Source organism: Leptodactylus fuscus, chromosome 3, assembly GCF_031893055.1.
Source record: "Leptodactylus fuscus isolate aLepFus1 chromosome 3, aLepFus1.hap2, whole genome shotgun sequence".
Classification (NCBI taxonomy): Eukaryota; Metazoa; Chordata; class Amphibia; order Anura; family Leptodactylidae; genus Leptodactylus; species Leptodactylus fuscus.
In genome coordinates, this window is record NC_134267.1 from 25,678,169 (window position 1) to 25,698,574 (window position 20,406).

A 20,406-nucleotide genomic window follows, 5' to 3' on the forward strand; every position below is an offset into this window, starting at 1 on the left:
TCTAATGGACAATTTGATGTCATGAAATTAAGCAGATTGGCGGATTCATGGAATCCTAGAAAAGGTAAAATGTTCTAACCACCGTTACCTACATCACAATACAATCGGTTGATCAGATTGTCCATATGAGCGTCTTGGGTACAATTGGTCACCCTCATGCTGACCAATAGCTATCATGGTCGGCCTTAGTCCCATGACGCATTTACACGCTAATTTCATACATTACACATAAAGTGGGCAATCTCTCTCCATAACCTCTTCCACCCGTTGTGCACCTCTTGGTTACGGAAGCTGTAGATAAATGGGTTTAGCATAGGAGCGATGATGGTGTAGACCACAGTGATCGCGTCTTTCATTTCGGTCTGTTTGCTCACCCCAGGCTGAATAACGTAGGTGAAAATTCCTGTTCCATAAAACAGAGTGACCACCGTCAAGTGAGATGCACATGTAGAAAAGGTCTTCCATTTCCCCTTAGCAGAGTTGATTCTCACGATGGTGGTGATGATAGCAATGTAGGAGCTGACCACTATGAGTGCAGGTATGGGGCCTACAAAGATCCCAGCGATGAACTGAAACATCTGGAGGCCTGAACTATCGGAGCACGAAAGCTGAAACAATAAAGGGGCATCACAGAAGAAACCGGGGATGATGTTCGGGCCACAAAAAACAAGTTGGAAAATGAAGATGGTGTTTGTTAATGAGTAGGCAACGCCCAGGAACCAGCATAGCAAAATCATCGCAACTAGAAAGGGTTTCACCATCACAAGGCTGTACTGCAATGGTTGACAAATGGCTAGGTAGCGGTCGTAGGCCATTGTGGCCAAGAGGAAACACTCCGCAACTATAATCAACTGATAGAAGAGAGTCTGAGTGACGCAGCCAACAAAGGAGATCACCTTGTGGTCAACCAACAGGATGTTCAGAAGATGAGGGACAATAACCGTAGATAAGGAAACATCTAAGAAAGACAAGTTTTCCAAGAAGAAGTACATTGGGGTGCGCAGACGATGCTGGGATCTGATGATGGAGATAAATACCACATTCCCACCGACAGTTACTACATAGATGATTGTGAAGACAACAAAGAACAGAAGATGAAGATCTGACTGTTCCCAAACCCCCAACAGGAAGAATTCATTCACCCGGGTTGTGTTGATTTGTCTTTGGAAGTAACCCTGGTGTGGAATGGAAAAAGGTCAGAAACATCATTATGTCCAAAAGAAATATCTACTACGTCTACATCACCGAGATGTTCAAGGAGCAAATCCAAGACTGGATTGAGAACCATTACCAGCGTAAGAGATGTCAATGGCCCGGCCTGAGACATCGGTGACCTTCAGTAGCTCCTTCCCTTCATCTTCTATTTAGTCTACAGACCTAAAAGAGACAACAATGGAAAAAAGTGTGACGTCTCAACGAATCCACTGTGCCTAACAATAAGGGATTACCCATTCCATAAATCATATCAATATGTTTTTCATGACCCTGAGCTAAAGCATAAAAGTCAAAGTGCACAAAAGTGAGGTATCAGGAGGTGAGAGGAGGTGAGAGGAGGACAGAGATGTATGGAGAGGACAGGTTGTGAAGTTACTTAATAAGTTAATAGAGTCCAGCTGTGTGTAATGTTGTCTCAGAATATAGATATATCTGTTCTGTGAAGGCCTCAGTGGTTTGTTAGAGAACACTAGTGAACAAACAGCATCATGAAGACCAAGGAACTCACCAGACAGCTCAGAGATAAAGTTGTGCAGAAGTGTAAAGCAGGTTTAGGTTACAAAAACATATCCCAAGCTTTGAGCATCCCAAGAAGCCCTGTTCAATCCATCATCCAAAAATAGAGAAAGTATTCTACTGCAAACCTATCAAGACATGGCCTCCACCTAAACTAACAGATCACTGAGCAAGGAGAGCGCTAGTCAGAGAAGCAGTCACTGGGCACCCCACAAATCTGCTAATCCATATGGAAGAACGGCAAGAAGAAAACCATTGTTATAAGAAAATACTAAGAAGTGGCGTCTGCAGTTTATGGCCACAAGATATATAGGGAACAGCAAACATGTGGAAGAAGGTGAGAGGAGACCAAAGGGAAACTTTATGGCCTAAATGCAAAGCGCTATGTGTGGTGGAAAAGTAATCCTGCCCATCACCCTGAACACCGCCTCTGTGACACATAGGGGGCAACTTCACACTGGCAGGGGGCAATAGGGACAGGGAAGAGGGCAGATATGATGGGAAGATGGATGGAGTGAAATACAGGGAAATCCTGGAAGAAAACCTGAGCCTGGAGGCTGCAAAAGACTTGAGATTGGAAAGGCAATTCCAGCAAGACAATGACCCTAAACCTCCAGCCCGAGAACCAGTGAATGGATTAGATCACGTACAATTTGGGGGTTAGAACGGCCCAGTCACAGGCCAGACCCAAATCCCATTTAAATTACTGATCATAGACGCTCCATCCAATCTGGCTGCAACGAAGGGGCAGAAATCTCATCTCTAGATGTGCAAAGCTGAGACCGAGCCCAAAAGACTTGTAGCTGGAATCCACAAAGTAATGGTATAGGGGGCTGAAGACTTTTGCACATCACACTTGTCAGATTTTTCTTGGATTAAAATTGTGACAACCTTGTATCATTTTCCTTCCACTCCACAATTATCTGATCCTTTGTGTTGTTATCACCGAAAATCTCAAGAAAATACATTTAAGTTTGTGTTTGCAACAAAATGTGACAAAGTTCGAGGGGTGTGAAGACTTTTGCAAGGCACTATATGTTAATTGGTGTTGGAGATGTATAGGAGGGACATATAGATAACGGAATATTATGTATGGGTGGTATTGGGAGATTAATACATAGATATACCCAAGGACCTGATGATGGACTGGTCGTGGTATTTCGGTAAGTGTTGGTCCTTTAGCTACACCCAGGCTTTCTGACCAGGATTCAAGGACCAAGATTTGTTACTACTTAGTGTTTGTTTCAGGGCGTACAACGCTAACATATACAGTAGATCCGTCATTATTACATAGGTCACAAAGGGGACGGTTGGAGAGAGAAAGCTGTAGTTTGACCCTGGTGGGTTAGTTCCCTTAGGAGTCGGCCCCGTCCTGTGATTTTCCCGCTGTCACGATTACAACTCCCCAGGCCATAGATCTATCTGCACCTCTAACAAGGTCCCTCAGGAGTCCATGTTTGTAACAATAATGTAATAACGATAGACTTGGAGGAAGGAAACGTCTTCATTATCTCAAGTCTACAAGGAAAAGTTGTTTGTATGAATTGTCTAAACATGGAGTATGATATCTAGCCATGATCTGGGGCAATGGACCCACATGAAACACCCAAATTTGGAAGACGAATCACCCTAGCCTTGGCTCATCCATTCTACCTAAGTTATATCATTTCTTTTATTATATTTTGGTAGATCTTTTATTAGCAGTTGAGTGCCCAATGGTGTGACAGTTCGTTGGTTGGTTCGTTGGGCACCACTGGCATGATGGTGCCCAATTCCTGTCTCCACTCCATTCATGGACAATTAACTTTTCTGATGATGTGGTCAAATACAACAACAGACATGAGGGATCCCCTCCATCAACCCATTCTCCTCCTCCGCAAAGCAAGATAGCCATTCAGTTGTTACGGCAGCCAAGAACCAAGTGGAGCTTTCAGGCTGGCCAATACTAGGTTACTATTAAGCTCTGTCTGTGGCCGGTCCTAATACTTACATAGAGATTGATGGTATATTGCTATGGTATAAGCCATCTAATGATCAAATGGTCATATGCTCTAAAGGGGCTAAAAATATCACCCCACAACTGTACTAACCACTACACACCAGGAACACCCCACTGTGGCTATTGTGTCCACTTATGGGATATGTGGGGAGAGGTCCTGGTACAGTCATAGACCCAATTTGCTAAACAACGTAAATTTGGCCTCGGTTTATTGGTAATGTTGGGACTTATGGGACAGATTTTTTGGCCGGGTAGAAGGGCACAATCCTGCTCTATACAGTAACCCCCAGTAATAAACATATACATCGCAGTATACTGTACTGTAATACACTGTACACTATATGACATCTAGGAAAAACTACTGTGTATAAGTATAGAATCCATACACATGCACGGAACAGGAATAAAGACACAAACTGATAGAATATCCCAAATGACATCATCAGTCACATAGTCCGTGTATAGTCAGCAGAACCGTATTGTGATTTCTTCCATTAATACTTTGCATATGGGCAGGGGCATTACCATAGGCTCAGGGGTCCTTTTGTAAAAGCTCAGCTTGGGCCTCCTGCTGAAGTTCTCCTCGCTACCATCAGCCATGCCCCATATGTATGTTTTTGCAGGACCCAGACCACCATGATGACTCCTTCACTACATGTGTGTGCAGACAAGATTCCCACCATCCCCATCCCCTGTGTGTGCCCCCATAGAGTAATCGTGCCTCGTTTTCTCCCCCACAGAATCCCTCCATAGCCATATACCGCTGACCATCTGCTGTTTTCCTATTAAAGGGTTAATTATCTGCTTTCTGACAGTGGAAGGCTGTGTATCCTAAATCTCCCTCCAGTGCACCAGAATACATTTAGGATGAACAGACTGCCAGGCATCAAAGTGTGGTGAGGGAGACCCGTGGGCAGCTCTGATCACTGCGATCTCTATAGTTAGCCAGCATGTCCCCTCTGCCCACAGCATGTCTCCCCTTTCCTCACCCTACACATGGCTTCCCACTCTCAGTCACTAATAGAGATGAGGCACTTGGTTGGTAATAAATCGAGTGAGTTGCAAATTTTCTAGAAATTTCATGTTCATCCAAACCCAAAAATGTAGGGGTCCTCCACCTGCAGATCATTATTATACTCTGGGGTCTGTTCAGATATAATAATCTCACTTTCCTGGTCCTGGCATCCACGTTGTCCTCTGACTCTCTACCCGACGTTATCAGCCCGGTTATCATGACTGAGGACCAATCGCAGGTCTTAGTGTTGACCTTGGACTGATGACATCAGGGCAAGAGCCGAAAGACATCGAGGACACCTGGGCACCATGATGGTGCCCAGAAAGGATGAGTATTACAGTTTATTAAACTGGTCCAATCTGCCAGGTGACCCTCGTAAATATTTTCAGAACAAATCTTGGGAGGTTCCCCCATCACCAGCCCCACCAGCCTCTCCTGTCATTCTCAGTCTACCTACAATGGCTATGGTTTTCCTCCACATGATGGATCTTTTCTCATTACATAGTTGTAGTGTGTGCTGCAGCTTATGGCGCAGACCGCGCCTTGTTCACATGTGACATGTTATATACTGTCAATCAGAGATGAATCAGTGTAGTGATGGAGGGTGGACATACATATTACATGCATACCACATATATACAATATGTAGCCACATACCTACCCCATAAATAACCACATACAGTATATATCAGGTTCTTATAGAAATGCAGAACATTGTAGTAACTTTGTGCCCTGTAAGGTTTGTAAATACCTCTGGAACACGCAGGGTTAATGATACCCCCACTTATTGTAATGGGGGATGTCGATATCTTCTGCTGTCCGCTTTACCAGGGCCCTGAGTGTTCTGTCCTCTGAGGAGAAGCTCCTGGTTCTTATATCTCCGCCCTGCGAGGGCGAGTTCATTATTGATTTCTCCGGAGACGACTTCATGTTTTTCAATCCTTATATATTATCATGAAAATTGTCCCCCAAGACCCGACAATTCCCAGAAATACAACATGTCAATTACCCTCAGAAAATACCTGGTAGAAGTGTCGGATAGATCGAAAACTCGACTAAGGCCGATATAGAAATGATAACAGGTGTGATACAATCTAATACTGGGTCTTATCACAAGAGGGCATAAAAGTGTTTTACTCGCTGCCCTATAACAAGCCTCTCGGAGGCTACTTTTGGGTAGTGTAGATCTTGGTAAGAAATTGATTATCTTTTGCCCAGTTGACAGACTTTGAGAGGGAGCAGCATTGTACTCAGGATGGTTGTATCCATGAATTGCTGCCATCCAGGATGTTCTGACCTCGCTATTAGGAGGTGTTAGAGTAGGTTACATGAGGACACACATGGTGAACAGCACGGCCCAGACAGACCACCAGGAGAGACAAGGTACGAGCAGCTCCCACAGTTTCCTGATCAACCATCCAGATACAGGGGGCACCATCATTACACCCCGTCTCTTCATTACACCCCCCTGTCTATTCATTACACCTCCTGTCTCTTCATTACATCCCCAACGTCTCTTCATTATACCCCCATGTGTCTTCATTACATCCTCCGATTCTTCATTACACCTCCCTGTCTCTTCATTACACCCCCCTGTCTCTTCATTATACCCCCATGTCTCTTCATTACACCCCCTGTCTCTTCATTACACCCCCTGTCTCTTCATTACACCCGCTGTCTCTTCATTACACCCCCTGTCACTTCATTACACCCTCCATCTCTTCATTATACCCCGTCTCTTCATTACACCCTCCATCTCTTCATTACACCCCATCTCTTCATTACACCTCCCTGTCTCTTCATTACACCCGTCTCTTCATTACACCTCCCACGTCTCTTCATTAAACCCCCCTGTCTCTTCATTACACCCCCTGTCTCTTCATTACACCCCCTGTCTCTTCATTACACCCCTGTCTCTTCATTACACCCCTGTCTCTTCATTACACCTCCCACGTCTCTTCATTACACCCCCCGTCTCTTCATTACACCCCCCTGTCTCTTCATTACACCCCCTGTCTCTTCATTACACCTCCCATGTCTCTTCATTACACCCCCCGTCTCTTCATTACACCCCCCTGTCTATTCATTACACCTCCCACGTCTCTTCATTACACCCCGTCTCTTCATTACACCCCTGTCTCTTCATTACACCCCCTGTCTCTTCATTACACCCCCTGTCTCTTCATTACACCCCCTGTCTCTTCATTACACCCCCCGTTTCTTCATTACACCCCCTGTCTCTTTAGTAACCTCCTGTCATTTCATTACACCCCCCTTCTCTTCATTGCACCCCCTGTCTCTGCCCGAACCATTTCCGGACACTTTGAAGGTAATTTGATGTCCCTTTGCCCATTACATGTCCTGCCATTGACACTCAGACACCGTCACCTTCATCTGCTGTGGTGTCGTGAAGAGGAAACCTGGACAGTACAGACTGGAGCTGTATCTTCTATGGTGATGGATCTGTTTGGGGTCTGATCAGTGCCTTAACTAAAGTCTTGTGGGCCCGGTACAAGCTTTTCTGCAGGGCCCCTTACCCCCTCCCTAGAGTGAACTCTTGATAGTGGCGGTTACGGACACTGCAGCGATATCTCAGATACTTGAAAGGGGTCCAACTATACAACCCAAAACTGCAGTGATCAAGAATCCAGTGAGTGTATTACATGCTCCACAGTGGCCCCCACATGTTATTACATGCTCCACTGTGGCCCCCACATGTTATTACATGCTCCACAGTGGCCCCCACATGTTATTACATGCTCCACAGTGGCCCCCACACAATATCAAACTGTGGGGAGCTTTTTCTCCTTAATTCCCTTGTGAAAATTAAAACTTAGGGAATAAAGTGACATTTTAGTAAGTTTTCATTTGTTCGGTTCTAGTAAAATCTGTCTTCCAAAATCCCAATAGCGCTCCTTCCCATGCGTTGTCATGTGCCCAAACATCAGTTTACACCCACATTTGGGGTATTTCTGTATTTGGGACAAATTGCGAGATGTTTTTTCTATTTTAACCCCTTACGAATGTGTAAATTCTAGGGATAAATGAAAGAAATTGAAATGTGTAAATTTCACCTTCATTTTATTTTCATCCCAGTGAAATGCTGAAAGGGTTAGGGAAATTCCTAAGTGCCGTTTAGAAATTTTTCAGGGGTGCAATTTTAAGAATCAAGTGATTTCTGTGGGTTGTATTAGAGGGGACTCTCAAGACCCCTCCAGAAAAATGAAATTTGGAAATATTCTTCAAAATTTGGAAAATTACCACTCTATGAAAAAAAATGAAAGGGGAGTTAAAGTTTGATGCCAAGATAAAGCAGAGATTTGCAATTTTTTATTTCCAGATTTTGACCAAATTTCGAAGTTTTTCATAATTGAACACAAAACAGGGCGACCAAAATTTACCACTAAATAACACAAAGTACAATGTGTCACGAAAAAACAATCTCAGAATCACTTTGATAAGTTAAAGCGTCTCAAAGTTATTGCCACATAAAGTGACACATGTCAGATTTATACAATGAAGCCTGGTCACTAAAGGGTTAAGTCCGATTCGCCGGATGTTTTCTTAGGTATCCAGGTATATTACAAAAGTAGGTGACCCAGCCCGATGTCCGCTACATGCCGGATAGGGGGAGATTGGTTTATGTTTTTACAGATCTATTTAGTAAGTTTCATTCTAGTTCTTAATCTATGTAGTGTTAGGTCATTGTGTAAATGTTCACTAGCCCCCGGCCTATAGTGGCCTCAACTGTGACTGGTCAGGACTGGAAGAACCGGTTTAGGGTCAGGAAATAAGGCAAGGCAAAAAGAGAAATAGAAACTACAACAAGAGAGAAAAACAGTCTCAGGTCTAGAAAGGTAAGAACCTACTCCATGAGCTATCTGTATATATATATATATATATATATATATATATATATCACTAATATGTAACTAACTAACTAAAAAAATATCTATCTACCTATCTCAGATCTATCTACCTATCTCAGATCTACCTATCTACCTATCTCAGATCCATCCATCCATCCATCTATCTATCTCATATCTACAGGAGTTAGATGCAATGATATGGTACACACATGTATAAGGTCATAACCAACTCAGCCTTAAGGTGTTTATTTTAGCAAAATCCTATCACACTGAAGAAGATATAAAACATGAACATGTCCAAATGGCATCAATTGTATTTTCTTCTGTGGTCAGCCACTTCTTGGAGTCAGCAGGGCGTCTTCATGTAGGTATAGTCTCTTCTTGTACAGACCACACAATTTCATGAGTCATGATGAGTCAGCCATAATGAGATATACAGACCTATAGTTATATAGAAATACAGGTAGACAAACAACATAAACAACATATCAAAAAGGAGTCCATAGTCCAGCATTTGAGGGTCTTCTATTTCTATCTATCTATCTATCTATCTATCTATCTATCTATCTATCTATCTTCTATCTATTTATCTATCTATCTTCTATCTATCTATCTCCTATCTATCTATCTATCTATCTATCTATCTATCTATCTATCATATATCTCCTATCTATCTATCTATCTTCTATCTATCTATCTATCTATCTATCTATCTATCTATCATATATCTCCTATCTATCTATCTATCTATCTATCTATCTATCTATCTTCTATCTATTTATCTATCTATCTATCTATCTATCTATCTATCTTCTATCTATTTATCTATCTATCTATCTATCTATCATATATCTCCTATCTATCTATCTATCTATCTATCTATCTATCTATTTATCTATCTATCTTCTATCTATCTATCTATCTATCTATCTATCTATCTATCTATCTCCTATCTATCTATCTATCTATCTATCAATTCATATCCCCCCTACCTAGCAGCCCCAGACCCTGACACTATCTATTCACCTATCTATCTATCTATCTATCTATCTATCTATCTATCTATCTATCCATCTCATATCTATCTACCTATCTCGTATCTATCTATCTATCTACCTATCTATCTCATATCTTTCTATTATCTATCTCATATCTATCTCCTATCTTTTTCTCTATCTATCTATCTATCTATCTATCTATCTATCCATCTCATATCTATCTATCTCATATCTATCTATCTATCTATCTATCTATCTCATATCTATCTTTCTATTATCTCCTATCTATCTATCTATCTATCTATCTATCTATCTCATATCTACCTATCTTCTATCTATCTATCTATCTATCTATCTATCTATCTATCTATCTATCTCATATATTTCTATTATCTATCTATCTATCTCCTATCTATTTATCTATCTATCTATTTATCTCCTATCTATCTATCTATCTATCTATCTATCTATCTATCTATCTATCTCCTACCTCTCTCTCTCTATCTCTCTCTCTCTCTCTCTCCTATCTCTCTATCTATCATATCTATCTATCTATCTATCTATCTATCTATCTATCTATCTATCTATCTATCTATCTCTATCTCTTTCCTCTGTGTTTCCTGCACAAATCCTGGATTTGTCAGTCTCTGGGGTTGGGCAGTTCATCCAGATATGGGGTCAGTTTGTTCTCTCTGTATTCTCTGTGTATTGTTAGTTTGTGTGATGTTCCTCAGTTATTCCTCCTGTCACTCATATTTGCTTTTGTCCAGTTTGGGTGAATTGTTCCTGGATTGCCTGGGACCCTTTGGTTTAGCAATAAGGACTTATAATGATGGGAACTTTTACTTCTACCATATAGATGGACCCAGTATGATGGCGCCCTCTACTGGATCGTAAGGTGTAGATGGAATCTGTCTGTTTGCAGTGCTGGTCTTATGTTTTTTTCTTGGGACAACCATGATGTTGGTTTTCTTTGGATTCAGGGTAGGGGCCACTTGATGCTGAATTTATTATCATGGAGGGTGAGTGCTGGTGCTGAGGATGACCCCAGACCCGCAGCCAGCTTATTGATGTAGATGTTGAGGAGACTTTTAGTAAACTACAACATTTCTAGACATACGGGGGGAGGAGATATGCTGCGACATCATCTATGGGCAGTAGTGATGTATTAATAGCTCAGTGGTGTTATCTATAGAGGTGTTATCTTCTATTGTAATAATGTGATTTGAATGGGGTGACTGCTGCAAAGGAACCCTACAGACTTATTATTTGACTTAGTGGCCAGAGTGCAAATTGCAGTATTGTTTAACATAGTGTATAGTTAGTGACATGGAGAATAAAAACAAGAATTCTTAACAAACGTGTTGAACATAAAATCTGGGCCCTTTTAGGTCTCCTGTCTGGTGCAGACTATCCGATAGTCACTGAAGCGTCCCTGTCGGGATCAGACACACATTGCAGCATGGCTAAAGCAAACAGAGGCTTGTGATGGGATCAGGGGTGACGGGGCCAGGTTTGGGGGTGTTCCTTGTGTCTGCCCCATCCCTGCACATCTCACTGGCCGCCGGCCTTCCACCCCTGTGAGGGTGACTTGTGATTGGCTGCGGGGTAGGTGTGACACTGTGTACACTCTGGGAAGTTGTACAGCTGTATGTTTGGGCTCTGCCAGTAACATGAATGGGGGTGTCGGGCCCATCTGTGCAGGGATTGGCTCTGGCACGCTGTGTTTTGAGTGTGTAATCGGTGTGTGCTGACACTGCAGGCTCAGACGTGCAGACACATGCTGGGTAACGGAGACTGCAGCTGTTAGATCATTGCTCAGGATAACTTGTATCTCAGGTGGGCACCATGGTGGACAGCGTGTACAGAACACGGTCACTGGGAGTGGCAGCTGAGGGCCTGCCGGATCAGTATGCTGACGGACGGGCAGCTCGTGTCTGGCACTACTACATTGGAGACAAGAGAAGTCGCACAGATGAATATCGGGCCTGGATATTGTCTCTACTACAGCAACATGGCTGCCGGACGGTGCTGGATGTCGCCTGTGGCACTGGGTGAGCACGGTGAGAAAATGTCACGACACAGAGTAATAATATACCCATAACATCGATATAACACACCCAACTCATCATTATAATACACCCGACTGAATGCTATAATACACCCGTAACATCAATATAATACACCTGACTGATACACCCGACTGACCATTATAATACACCCGACCGACCATTATAATACACCTGACTGAACATTATAATACACCCGACTGAACGCTATAATACACCCATAACATCAATATAATACACCCGACTGACTATTATAATACACCTGACTGAACATTATAATACACCTGTAACATCAATATAATACACCTGACTGATACACCCGACTTATCATTATAATACACCTGAATGAACATTATAATACACCCGTAACATCAATATAATACACCTGACTGATACACCTGACTGACCATTATAATACACCCGACTGACCATTATAATACACCCAACTTATCATTATAATACACCCGAATGAACATTATAATAAACCCGTAACATCAATGTAATACACCCGACTGATACACCCATCTGACCATTATAATACACCCGTAACTTCAATATAATACATCTGACTGATACACCCGACTGATCATTAAGATACACCTGACTGAACGTTATAATACACCCATAACATCAACAACTATCCATAATACACTGCTCTATCATCCAGTACTATCCATAATACACTGCTCTATCATCCAGTACTATCCATAATACACTGCTCTATCATCCAGTACTATCCATAATACACTGCTCTATCATCCAGTACTATCCATAATACTACTCTATCATCCAGCACAATCCATAATACACTGCTCTATTATCCAGTACACCCGACTGATCATTAAGATACACCTGACTGAACGTTATAATACACCCATAAAATCAATATATCAATATAATCAATATACTACACCTGACCGATACACCCAACTGATATAATACACCTATAACATCAGTATATAATACACCTGACTGATATACCCGACTGATCACTATAATAAACCTGACTGTTCATTATAATACACCCATCTCATCATAATACAACCGTCTTATCCTTCATCCAGTACTATCCATAATACTCTGCTCTATCATCCAGCACTATCCATAATACACTGCTCTATCATCCAGCACTATCCATAATACTCTGCTCTATCATCCAGCACTATCCATAATACAATGCTTTATCATCCAGTACTATCCATAATACACTGCTCTATCATCCAGCACTATCCATAATACACTGCTCTATTATCCAGTACTATCCATAATACACTGCTCTATCATCCAGAACTATCCATAATACTCTGCTCTATCATCCAGCACTATCCATAATACACTGCTTTATCATCCAGTACTATCCATAATACTCTACTCTATCATCCAGCACTATCCATAATACTCTGCTCTATCATCCAGCACTATCCATAATACTCTGCTCTATCATCCAGCACTATCCATAATACTCTGCTCTATCATCCAGCACTATCCATAATACTCTGCTCTATCATCCAGCACTATCCATAATACACTGCTCTATCATCCAGCACTATCCATAATACTCTGCTCTATCATCCAGCACTATCCATAATACTCTGCTCTATCATCCAGCACTATCCATAATACTCTGCTCTATCATCCAGCACTATCCATAATACTCTGCTCTATCATCCAGTACTATCCATAATACACTGCTCTATCATCCAGCACTATCCATAATACACTGCTCTATTATCCAGTACTATCCATAATACACTGCTCTATCATCCAGTACTACCCATAATACTCTGCTCTATCATCCAGCACTATCCATAATACTCTGCTCTATCATCCAGCACTATCCATAATACACCGCTCTATCATCCAGCACTATCCATAATACACTGCTCTATCATCCAGTACTATCCATAATACACTGCTCTATCATCCAGCACTATCCATAATACACCGCTCTATCATCCAGCACTATCCATAATAAACCGCTCTATCATCCAGCACTATCCATAATACTCTGCTCTATCATCCAGCACTATCCATAATACACTGCTCTATCATCCAGTACTATCCATAATACTCTGCTCTATCATCCAGTACTATCCATAATACTCTACTCTATCATCCAGCACTATCCATAATACACTGCTCTATCATCCAGCACTATCCATAATACACTGCTCTATCATCCAGCACTATCCATAATACACCGCTCTATCATCCAGTACTATCCATAATACACTGCTCTATCATCCAGCACTATCCATAATACTCTGCTCTATCATCCAGCACTATCCATAATACACTGCTCTATCATCCAGTACTATCCATAATACTCTGCTCTATCATCCAGTACTATCCATAATACTCTGCTCTATCATCCAGCACTATCCATAATACTCTGCTCTATCATCCAGCACTATCCATAATACACTACTCTATCATCCAGCACTATCCATAATACACCGCTCTATCATCCAGTACTATCCATAATACACTGCTCTATCATCCAGCACTATCCATAATACACTGCTCTATCATCCAGTACTATCCATAATACACTGCTCTATCATCCAGCACTATCCATAATACATTGCTCTATCATCCAGCACTATTCATAATACTCTGTTCTATCATCCAGTACTATCCATAATACACCGCTCTATCATCCAGCATTTTCCATAATACACCGCTCTATCATCCACTACTATCCATAATACACCGCTCTATCATCCAGCACTATCCATAATAAACCGCTCTATCATCCAGCACTATCCATAATACACAGCTCTATCATGCTTTATCAATAACAAGATGTTCTTAGTAATACATTGTCCTATCAGATTGTATTGTCAATAAAACACAGCTCTGTCATCCTGAACTATAACTATCATGTTGCTCTATCATAATGTACTGTAATACACAGGACTCACATGCTTGGTACCCACATCTGTCTGTAGGAGCACTCTATTACTACTATCACTGTCTCTTGGTGCACTCTATTACTACTATCACTGTCTGTAGGAGCACTCTATTAGTACTATCACTGTCTCTAGGTGTCTTACCCACTGAGTAGTCACACTTGCTCCTTTGCCATTCTTCAGGGTGGACTCGGAGATGTTGGTGGAGGAAGGATTCTCGGTGGTCAGTGTTGATGCCAGTGATAAGATGTTGAAATACGCCCTGAAGACTCGCTGGAACAGAAGAAAAGAGCCCGCATTCGACAAGTGGGGTGAGATGATGATAGAGTAGAGTATTATATGTATGGATGATGGAGGAGAGTATTATATATATGGATGATGGAGGAGAGGAGAATATTATATGTATGGATGATGGAGGAGAGTATTATATATATGGATGATGGAGGAGAGGAGAATATTATATGTATGGATGATGGAGGAGAGTATTATATGTATGGATGATGGAGGAGAGGAGAGTATTATATGTATGGATGATGGAGGAGAGTGTTATATGTATTGATGATGGAGGAGAGTATTATACGTAAGGATGATGGAGGAGAGTATTATACGTATGGATGATGGAGAAGAGTATTATACATATGGATGATGGAGGAGAGTATTATACGTATGGATGATGGAGGAGAGTATTATACGTATGGATGATGGAGGAGAGTATTATACGTATGGATGATGGAGGAGAGTATTATACATATGGATGATGGAGGAGAGAATTATACATATGGATGATGGAGGAGAGTATTATACATATTGATGATGGAGGAGAGGAGAGTATTATATGTATGGATGATGGAGGAGAGTGTTATATGTATTGATGATGAAGGAGAGTATTATATATATAGATGATGAAGGAGAGGAGAGTATTATACGTATGGATGATGGAGGAGAGTATTATATGTATGGATGATGGAGGAGAGTATTATACATATGGATGATGGAGGAGAGTATTATACATATGGATGATGGAGGAGAGGAGAGTATTATATGTATGGATGATGGAGGAGAGTATTATACATATGGTGGATGGAGGAGAGTATTATACATATGGTGGATGGAGGAGAGTATTATATATATGGATAATGGAGGAGAATATTATACGTATGGATGATGGAGGAGAGTATTATATGTATGGATGATGGAGGAGGATATCAGATGTATTGATGATGGAGTATAATATATGTGATGTGTGATGGATCATGCATTTACATATTATTGTGGGGGGTCATATTGATGGTATTGGTCTCTTATGCTGAGCATCTGTCTCTTGCAGTCATTGAGGAGGGTAACTGGCTGTCTCTAGACCAAGATATCTCTCGCCCTGGACCGGGATTTGATGCTGTCATTTGCCTAGGGAATTCATTTGCACATCTGCCGGACTTTAAAGGTACCCCCTGCACACAGAATGGTTTAACCCTAACTATGTAGACCGTGATGGAGATTTGTTTCCTACCATGTGATATGGACCACGGTGGAGCTGTCACATTGTCACCACCAGGGGGTGCTGTTCCCTCCAGTGATTGTTGCCTGTCATGTCAGTCTCCTTAGCCATCCTTACATCCCTCTCCATCACATCCTGGCCTGGAGGCTTTTTATTGGTTAATAACTTTTAAACAAACTGCGTGAAACATTAGAAAATCTGTATACAAAATACTTTGTAATATATCTTATTATAGAAAAATTACTTAGACTCTTTTCTTTCTCCCCCTAAACTGACATTCACTCTGAAATCTCTGTTGTATCTGTCTTGGTCTCCCAAGAGAGACTTTGGGCTCACAGAAGGATCAGATTACATGTGTGTATAGAAGTCTATGGAGACAGTCGGGAGAGACACAAAAAGAGCGTCTGCGGCATCTAATATGTTATGGATTTGCTTAAGCAATTCCTAAGGTGATAGAATTGCTGTTTAAGGACATTACCCGGGGAGTAATAAATCTTGCCGGAACAGTCTCTGAACTGGTTAAGCTTTATTACACTCTACTCCCCTGGAGCCCCATTGATTACTTTTGTGGAGGGCTGCGGAGGAGGAGGCCCGAACTCTAGTTCCTCTGTCTCCCCTGCAACTGATGCAGTCTGTGACATCACCAACTCTCCACAGACTCACACGCCATTTGGTGACCATGTGACCCAGACTAATCAGAGAGGAACCAGAGTATCGGTTTTCCCCAAGGCGCTCTGCAAATGTAATGATTGGGCTTTGTGGAATGGGGGTGTACAGGGAATGCACCGATAAGACTTATTACTCCTCGGGTAACCCCTTTAAGATATTTCCTAATATGACGCAGGTACTTGCTACCTATAATTCAACACAGACCAGGTTTACGGAGTCTATGGTCATCCTGAGCTTTGGAACCCAGGTTGCAATCCCAAAACAAGGTGCCAAAATAAAGGCGCACTTGCAGACTTAGGACCAAACCATAATAGTGGGCAGACAGAATAAAACACAGGCCAAGGTCGAAACCAGGAGAGTACGGAAACAGACAAAAACAAAAACAGAGATGTCAGAGTCCAGGCCATGGAGGCACAGGTACAGCCAAATCAGTAATAGAAGGGTTAATCAGCGAAGGTTAGTAAAGCAGGAGGTCAACAAACAAGGTAAAGTACTGAAAGTAATTTCCAAAAATACTAATGCAGTCATGGGAAAACAATACGGCTCCCTGGTAGGTGTAAAGACCCTGCCTCTACTCTGGATCGGGCAATGAGGCAGCACTTTCATTGGCTCTGTCAACTGAGAAGACCAAGCCAGAGTTGGACTGGTAGACATGGAAATCTCAAAGCCACAGCTATAGGAATGCAACACTGAATGGTGGATGCAAGTAGGAAGGGCAAGAGGTCTCCCTCACCTTATAATGCCCCCTGAATATGCTCCCACATTATAATGTCCCCTCCCCGGTGCCTCCACTGTATGTATATTGTCCTCTCCCGGTACCTGCAGAGTATAAATAAACAAGACTCAACCCTTCTCGCTTCTCCATTGTCTTCAGCTCATCTTCAGCCTCCGGAATTGTAGTTGGGATATACTGCTCGCCATCCAGGACAGCACCTAGAATCCAGGACACTTGGGCGATACAATACAGGAATCATTCTAGAAGTAAAGGAGAGGGTTGTCACAGCCACGCCCCCCTCTGATATTATAGAATGGAAGGTGTGGTATAGCAGTCACTCCAGCCAAAGCTTACTTCAAAGAATACAGCCACATATACCAAGTCCTTACAATGTCTGGTCACCAGCAATGTCCAGACCCCTGGAATGACCAGATGGTCACGAGTCCAGTATCATGAAGGTCCAGCCATATGAATGTTCAGTCACTTGAATTTCCCATATTTTGGCTGACATCCTGACAGGAGTTGTTATAATGACCACCCTGCCATCTCTCCCATCAGGAGATCAGAGTGACCAGCGACTGGCTCTCCGGAACATTGCAGGGATGGTCAGACCAGGAGGAATCATGATCATCGACCACAGAAACTACGACTACATCCTGAACACTGGCTGCGCCCCTCAAGGCAAGAACATTTACTACAAGGTGAGGCCATTTTTGGGCAGAGCTGTCTCACAGACACCCACAGATGTTACTGTCTCTGTCTGTCTCCGCAGAGTGACCTGACGCAGGACATTTCCACCTCCGTCCTGTGGGTGAATAATAAGCCTCATATGGTGACCTTGGATTATACGGTGCAAGTGCCAGTGCCTGGGGACCAGCAGCCAGAACTGAGGTACAGCTTACCCCCTCTGCCCATTATAAGGACACCCAATGACAGACAGAAAACGGGCCATAAAATCTACCACCTTTAGTATCTGCATCCACAGTCTATCTAAATCCTCCTCCCATATCTTCAGACATAAAGCCCATGATTTCAGAGAGAATTACAGCTTCACTGTCATATCTCTGGACCACCAGGGATGTTACCAGTAACTCCGTCATTTTCCTAGAATACCAAGGATTTTACCCAAAGCAATTTACTACTCCATACTATACCACAGGGATGTTACCATAAACCTCTTCCTTTCCCTAGACCATCAGGAATACCACCACAAAAAGCTTCACTTCCCTAGACCATCAGGGATGTTACCATAAACCCCTTCACTTCCCTAGAATACCAGGGATACTACCATATAAACAGTCACTTCCCTAGACCACTTGGTATGTTACCGTAAATCCCTTCATTCCCCTAGACCACATGGGATGTTACCATCAACCCCTTCACTTCCCTAGAATACCAGGGATACTACCATATATACAGTCACTTCCCTAGACCACGTGGTATGTTACCGTAAATCCCTTCACTCCCCTAGACCACCAGGGAAGTCACCACAAACCCTTTCACTTCCCTAGAATACCAGGGATATTACCATATAACCATTCACTTCCCTAGACCACTTGATATGTTACTGTACAGTAAACCCCTTCACTACCCTAGACCACCAGGGATGTTACCATAAACCCCTTCATTCCCTAGACCACTAGGGATGTTATCATAAACCCCTTCACTTTCCTAGAATACCAGGGATGTCACCATAAACTCGTTTACTTCCCTAGATGTTAATGGGGTTAGGGTCAGGGTGGTTCTTTTAGGATTAGTTGAGTTAGCTATATTAGACACATTTTGGGGATTAGTAGGGGTAGGGTCAGGTTGGTGGACTAGTGGGGTTAGACACTGTATGATAAATCTGCAATTCAATAAGCCCTTATTCCTATGACAATTTTAAGCTACATGCCTGAGTTCCATGGGAATACCCATAAACCTTCCAAAAAGTCACTTTCATATACGTGTAGCCAGTTTTCTGGCATAGAGGGGTGTGTTGCATGTTTAGCACAAGGCCCCCTCTTCTGTATTCATCCTCCATTCTCAGGACCCTGGGGGCTAACATATTTATTACAGCTCACATCAATTTTATGGCATGAGACATATCAGAAATCTACGCCACTTCCTAATTAGCATGGAGCTAAATTCTGACAAAGGGGCGGGGCCTAAAAAGGCCTTTATTAGGACTGGCATGGAAATGGCCGCACTGTCCTTTGCCCCTGGTGTGTGGGGCATTCTTGGTGTAACTTTCACCAGGACCCTGATATTATAATGAAGGTGACATCACAGCTCGGCACTATCCTGGGCTCTGGTGTCAGCCGCGCACCACTATATGGCTTCCCTATTCAGTGACATGGCTCTTCTTTCCACAGTAAGTTCCGCCTGTCCTACTACCCTCATCGTCTGGAGTCTTTCACGGCTCTACTAGAAGAGGCCTTCGGAGGTCACTGTGAGCATACGGTGTACGGAGATTTCCTGCCCTATACCCCAGGCCAGGGGAATGACCCTTGTTACTTTATACATGTCTCAAAGAAAACCTCATGAGCAGAAGACGCCCCAAAGAAGGAAGGGCCTCGTCTACACTGGACCCCCAGCTTCTTGATATTATTTGCAGCTTTTGCTGGGGTTGGAGTGATTTCTATATGATTAAATCTGCTGCTACGTTGTTTATTCTTTCCTTTCGTCATTGTTTTTCGTAATGGATTCACCTGCAGGGGGCGACACATGTCATCCAAATCACACTATATACAGGACATGAGATGTATAGACACTACAAAGAATCCTTGTCTATGAGACCCTGCTCTTACAGGAAAGAATCTGCGTCTATGGGGAAACCTTTTGCCATGATGGTCATAGATGGGGATTCTTTCCTGTAAGAGCGCGGATATGGTTGATTCATTGTTCGAGGGGCCGACATACTTATATTACGATTTTTGGGACCGGTGTAAACGC

At 42.5% G+C, this 20,406-nt stretch overlaps 2 protein-coding genes across 3 annotated transcripts; one reads left to right on the top strand and one right to left on the bottom strand.

Annotated features, from left to right (window-relative positions):
* Positions 1-215: 215 nt before the first annotated feature.
* LOC142198463 (olfactory receptor 5J3-like) lies at positions 216-4,330 on the bottom strand. The gene is made up of 2 exons (XM_075269499.1): positions 4,256-4,330; positions 216-1,175 (listed from the first exon to the last, which is right to left on the bottom strand). Exons 1-2 carry the CDS (start codon positions 4,328-4,330, stop codon positions 216-218), a joined length of 1,035 nt encoding a protein of 344 aa, XP_075125600.1.
* A 6,918-nt stretch (positions 4,331-11,248) lies between these two features.
* On the top strand, positions 11,249-20,122 carry GNMT (glycine N-methyltransferase). 2 transcript variants are annotated; one of them, XM_075267258.1, is made up of 7 exons: positions 11,249-11,261; positions 11,452-11,666; positions 14,777-14,904; positions 15,921-16,034; positions 18,031-18,173; positions 18,245-18,363; positions 19,827-20,122. In XM_075267258.1, the coding sequence occupies exons 2-7, from the start codon at positions 11,461-11,463 to the stop codon at positions 19,996-19,998; spliced, it is 882 nt and encodes a 293-aa protein (XP_075123359.1). In that variant the 5' UTR covers positions 11,249-11,261; positions 11,452-11,460; the 3' UTR covers positions 19,999-20,122. The 2 variants fall into 2 exon arrangements, with proteins under 2 accessions (XP_075123359.1, XP_075123358.1); XM_075267257.1 differs by lacking the exon at positions 11,249-11,261 and adding an exon at positions 11,298-11,355.
* The last annotated feature ends 284 nt before the right edge of the window (positions 20,123-20,406 follow it).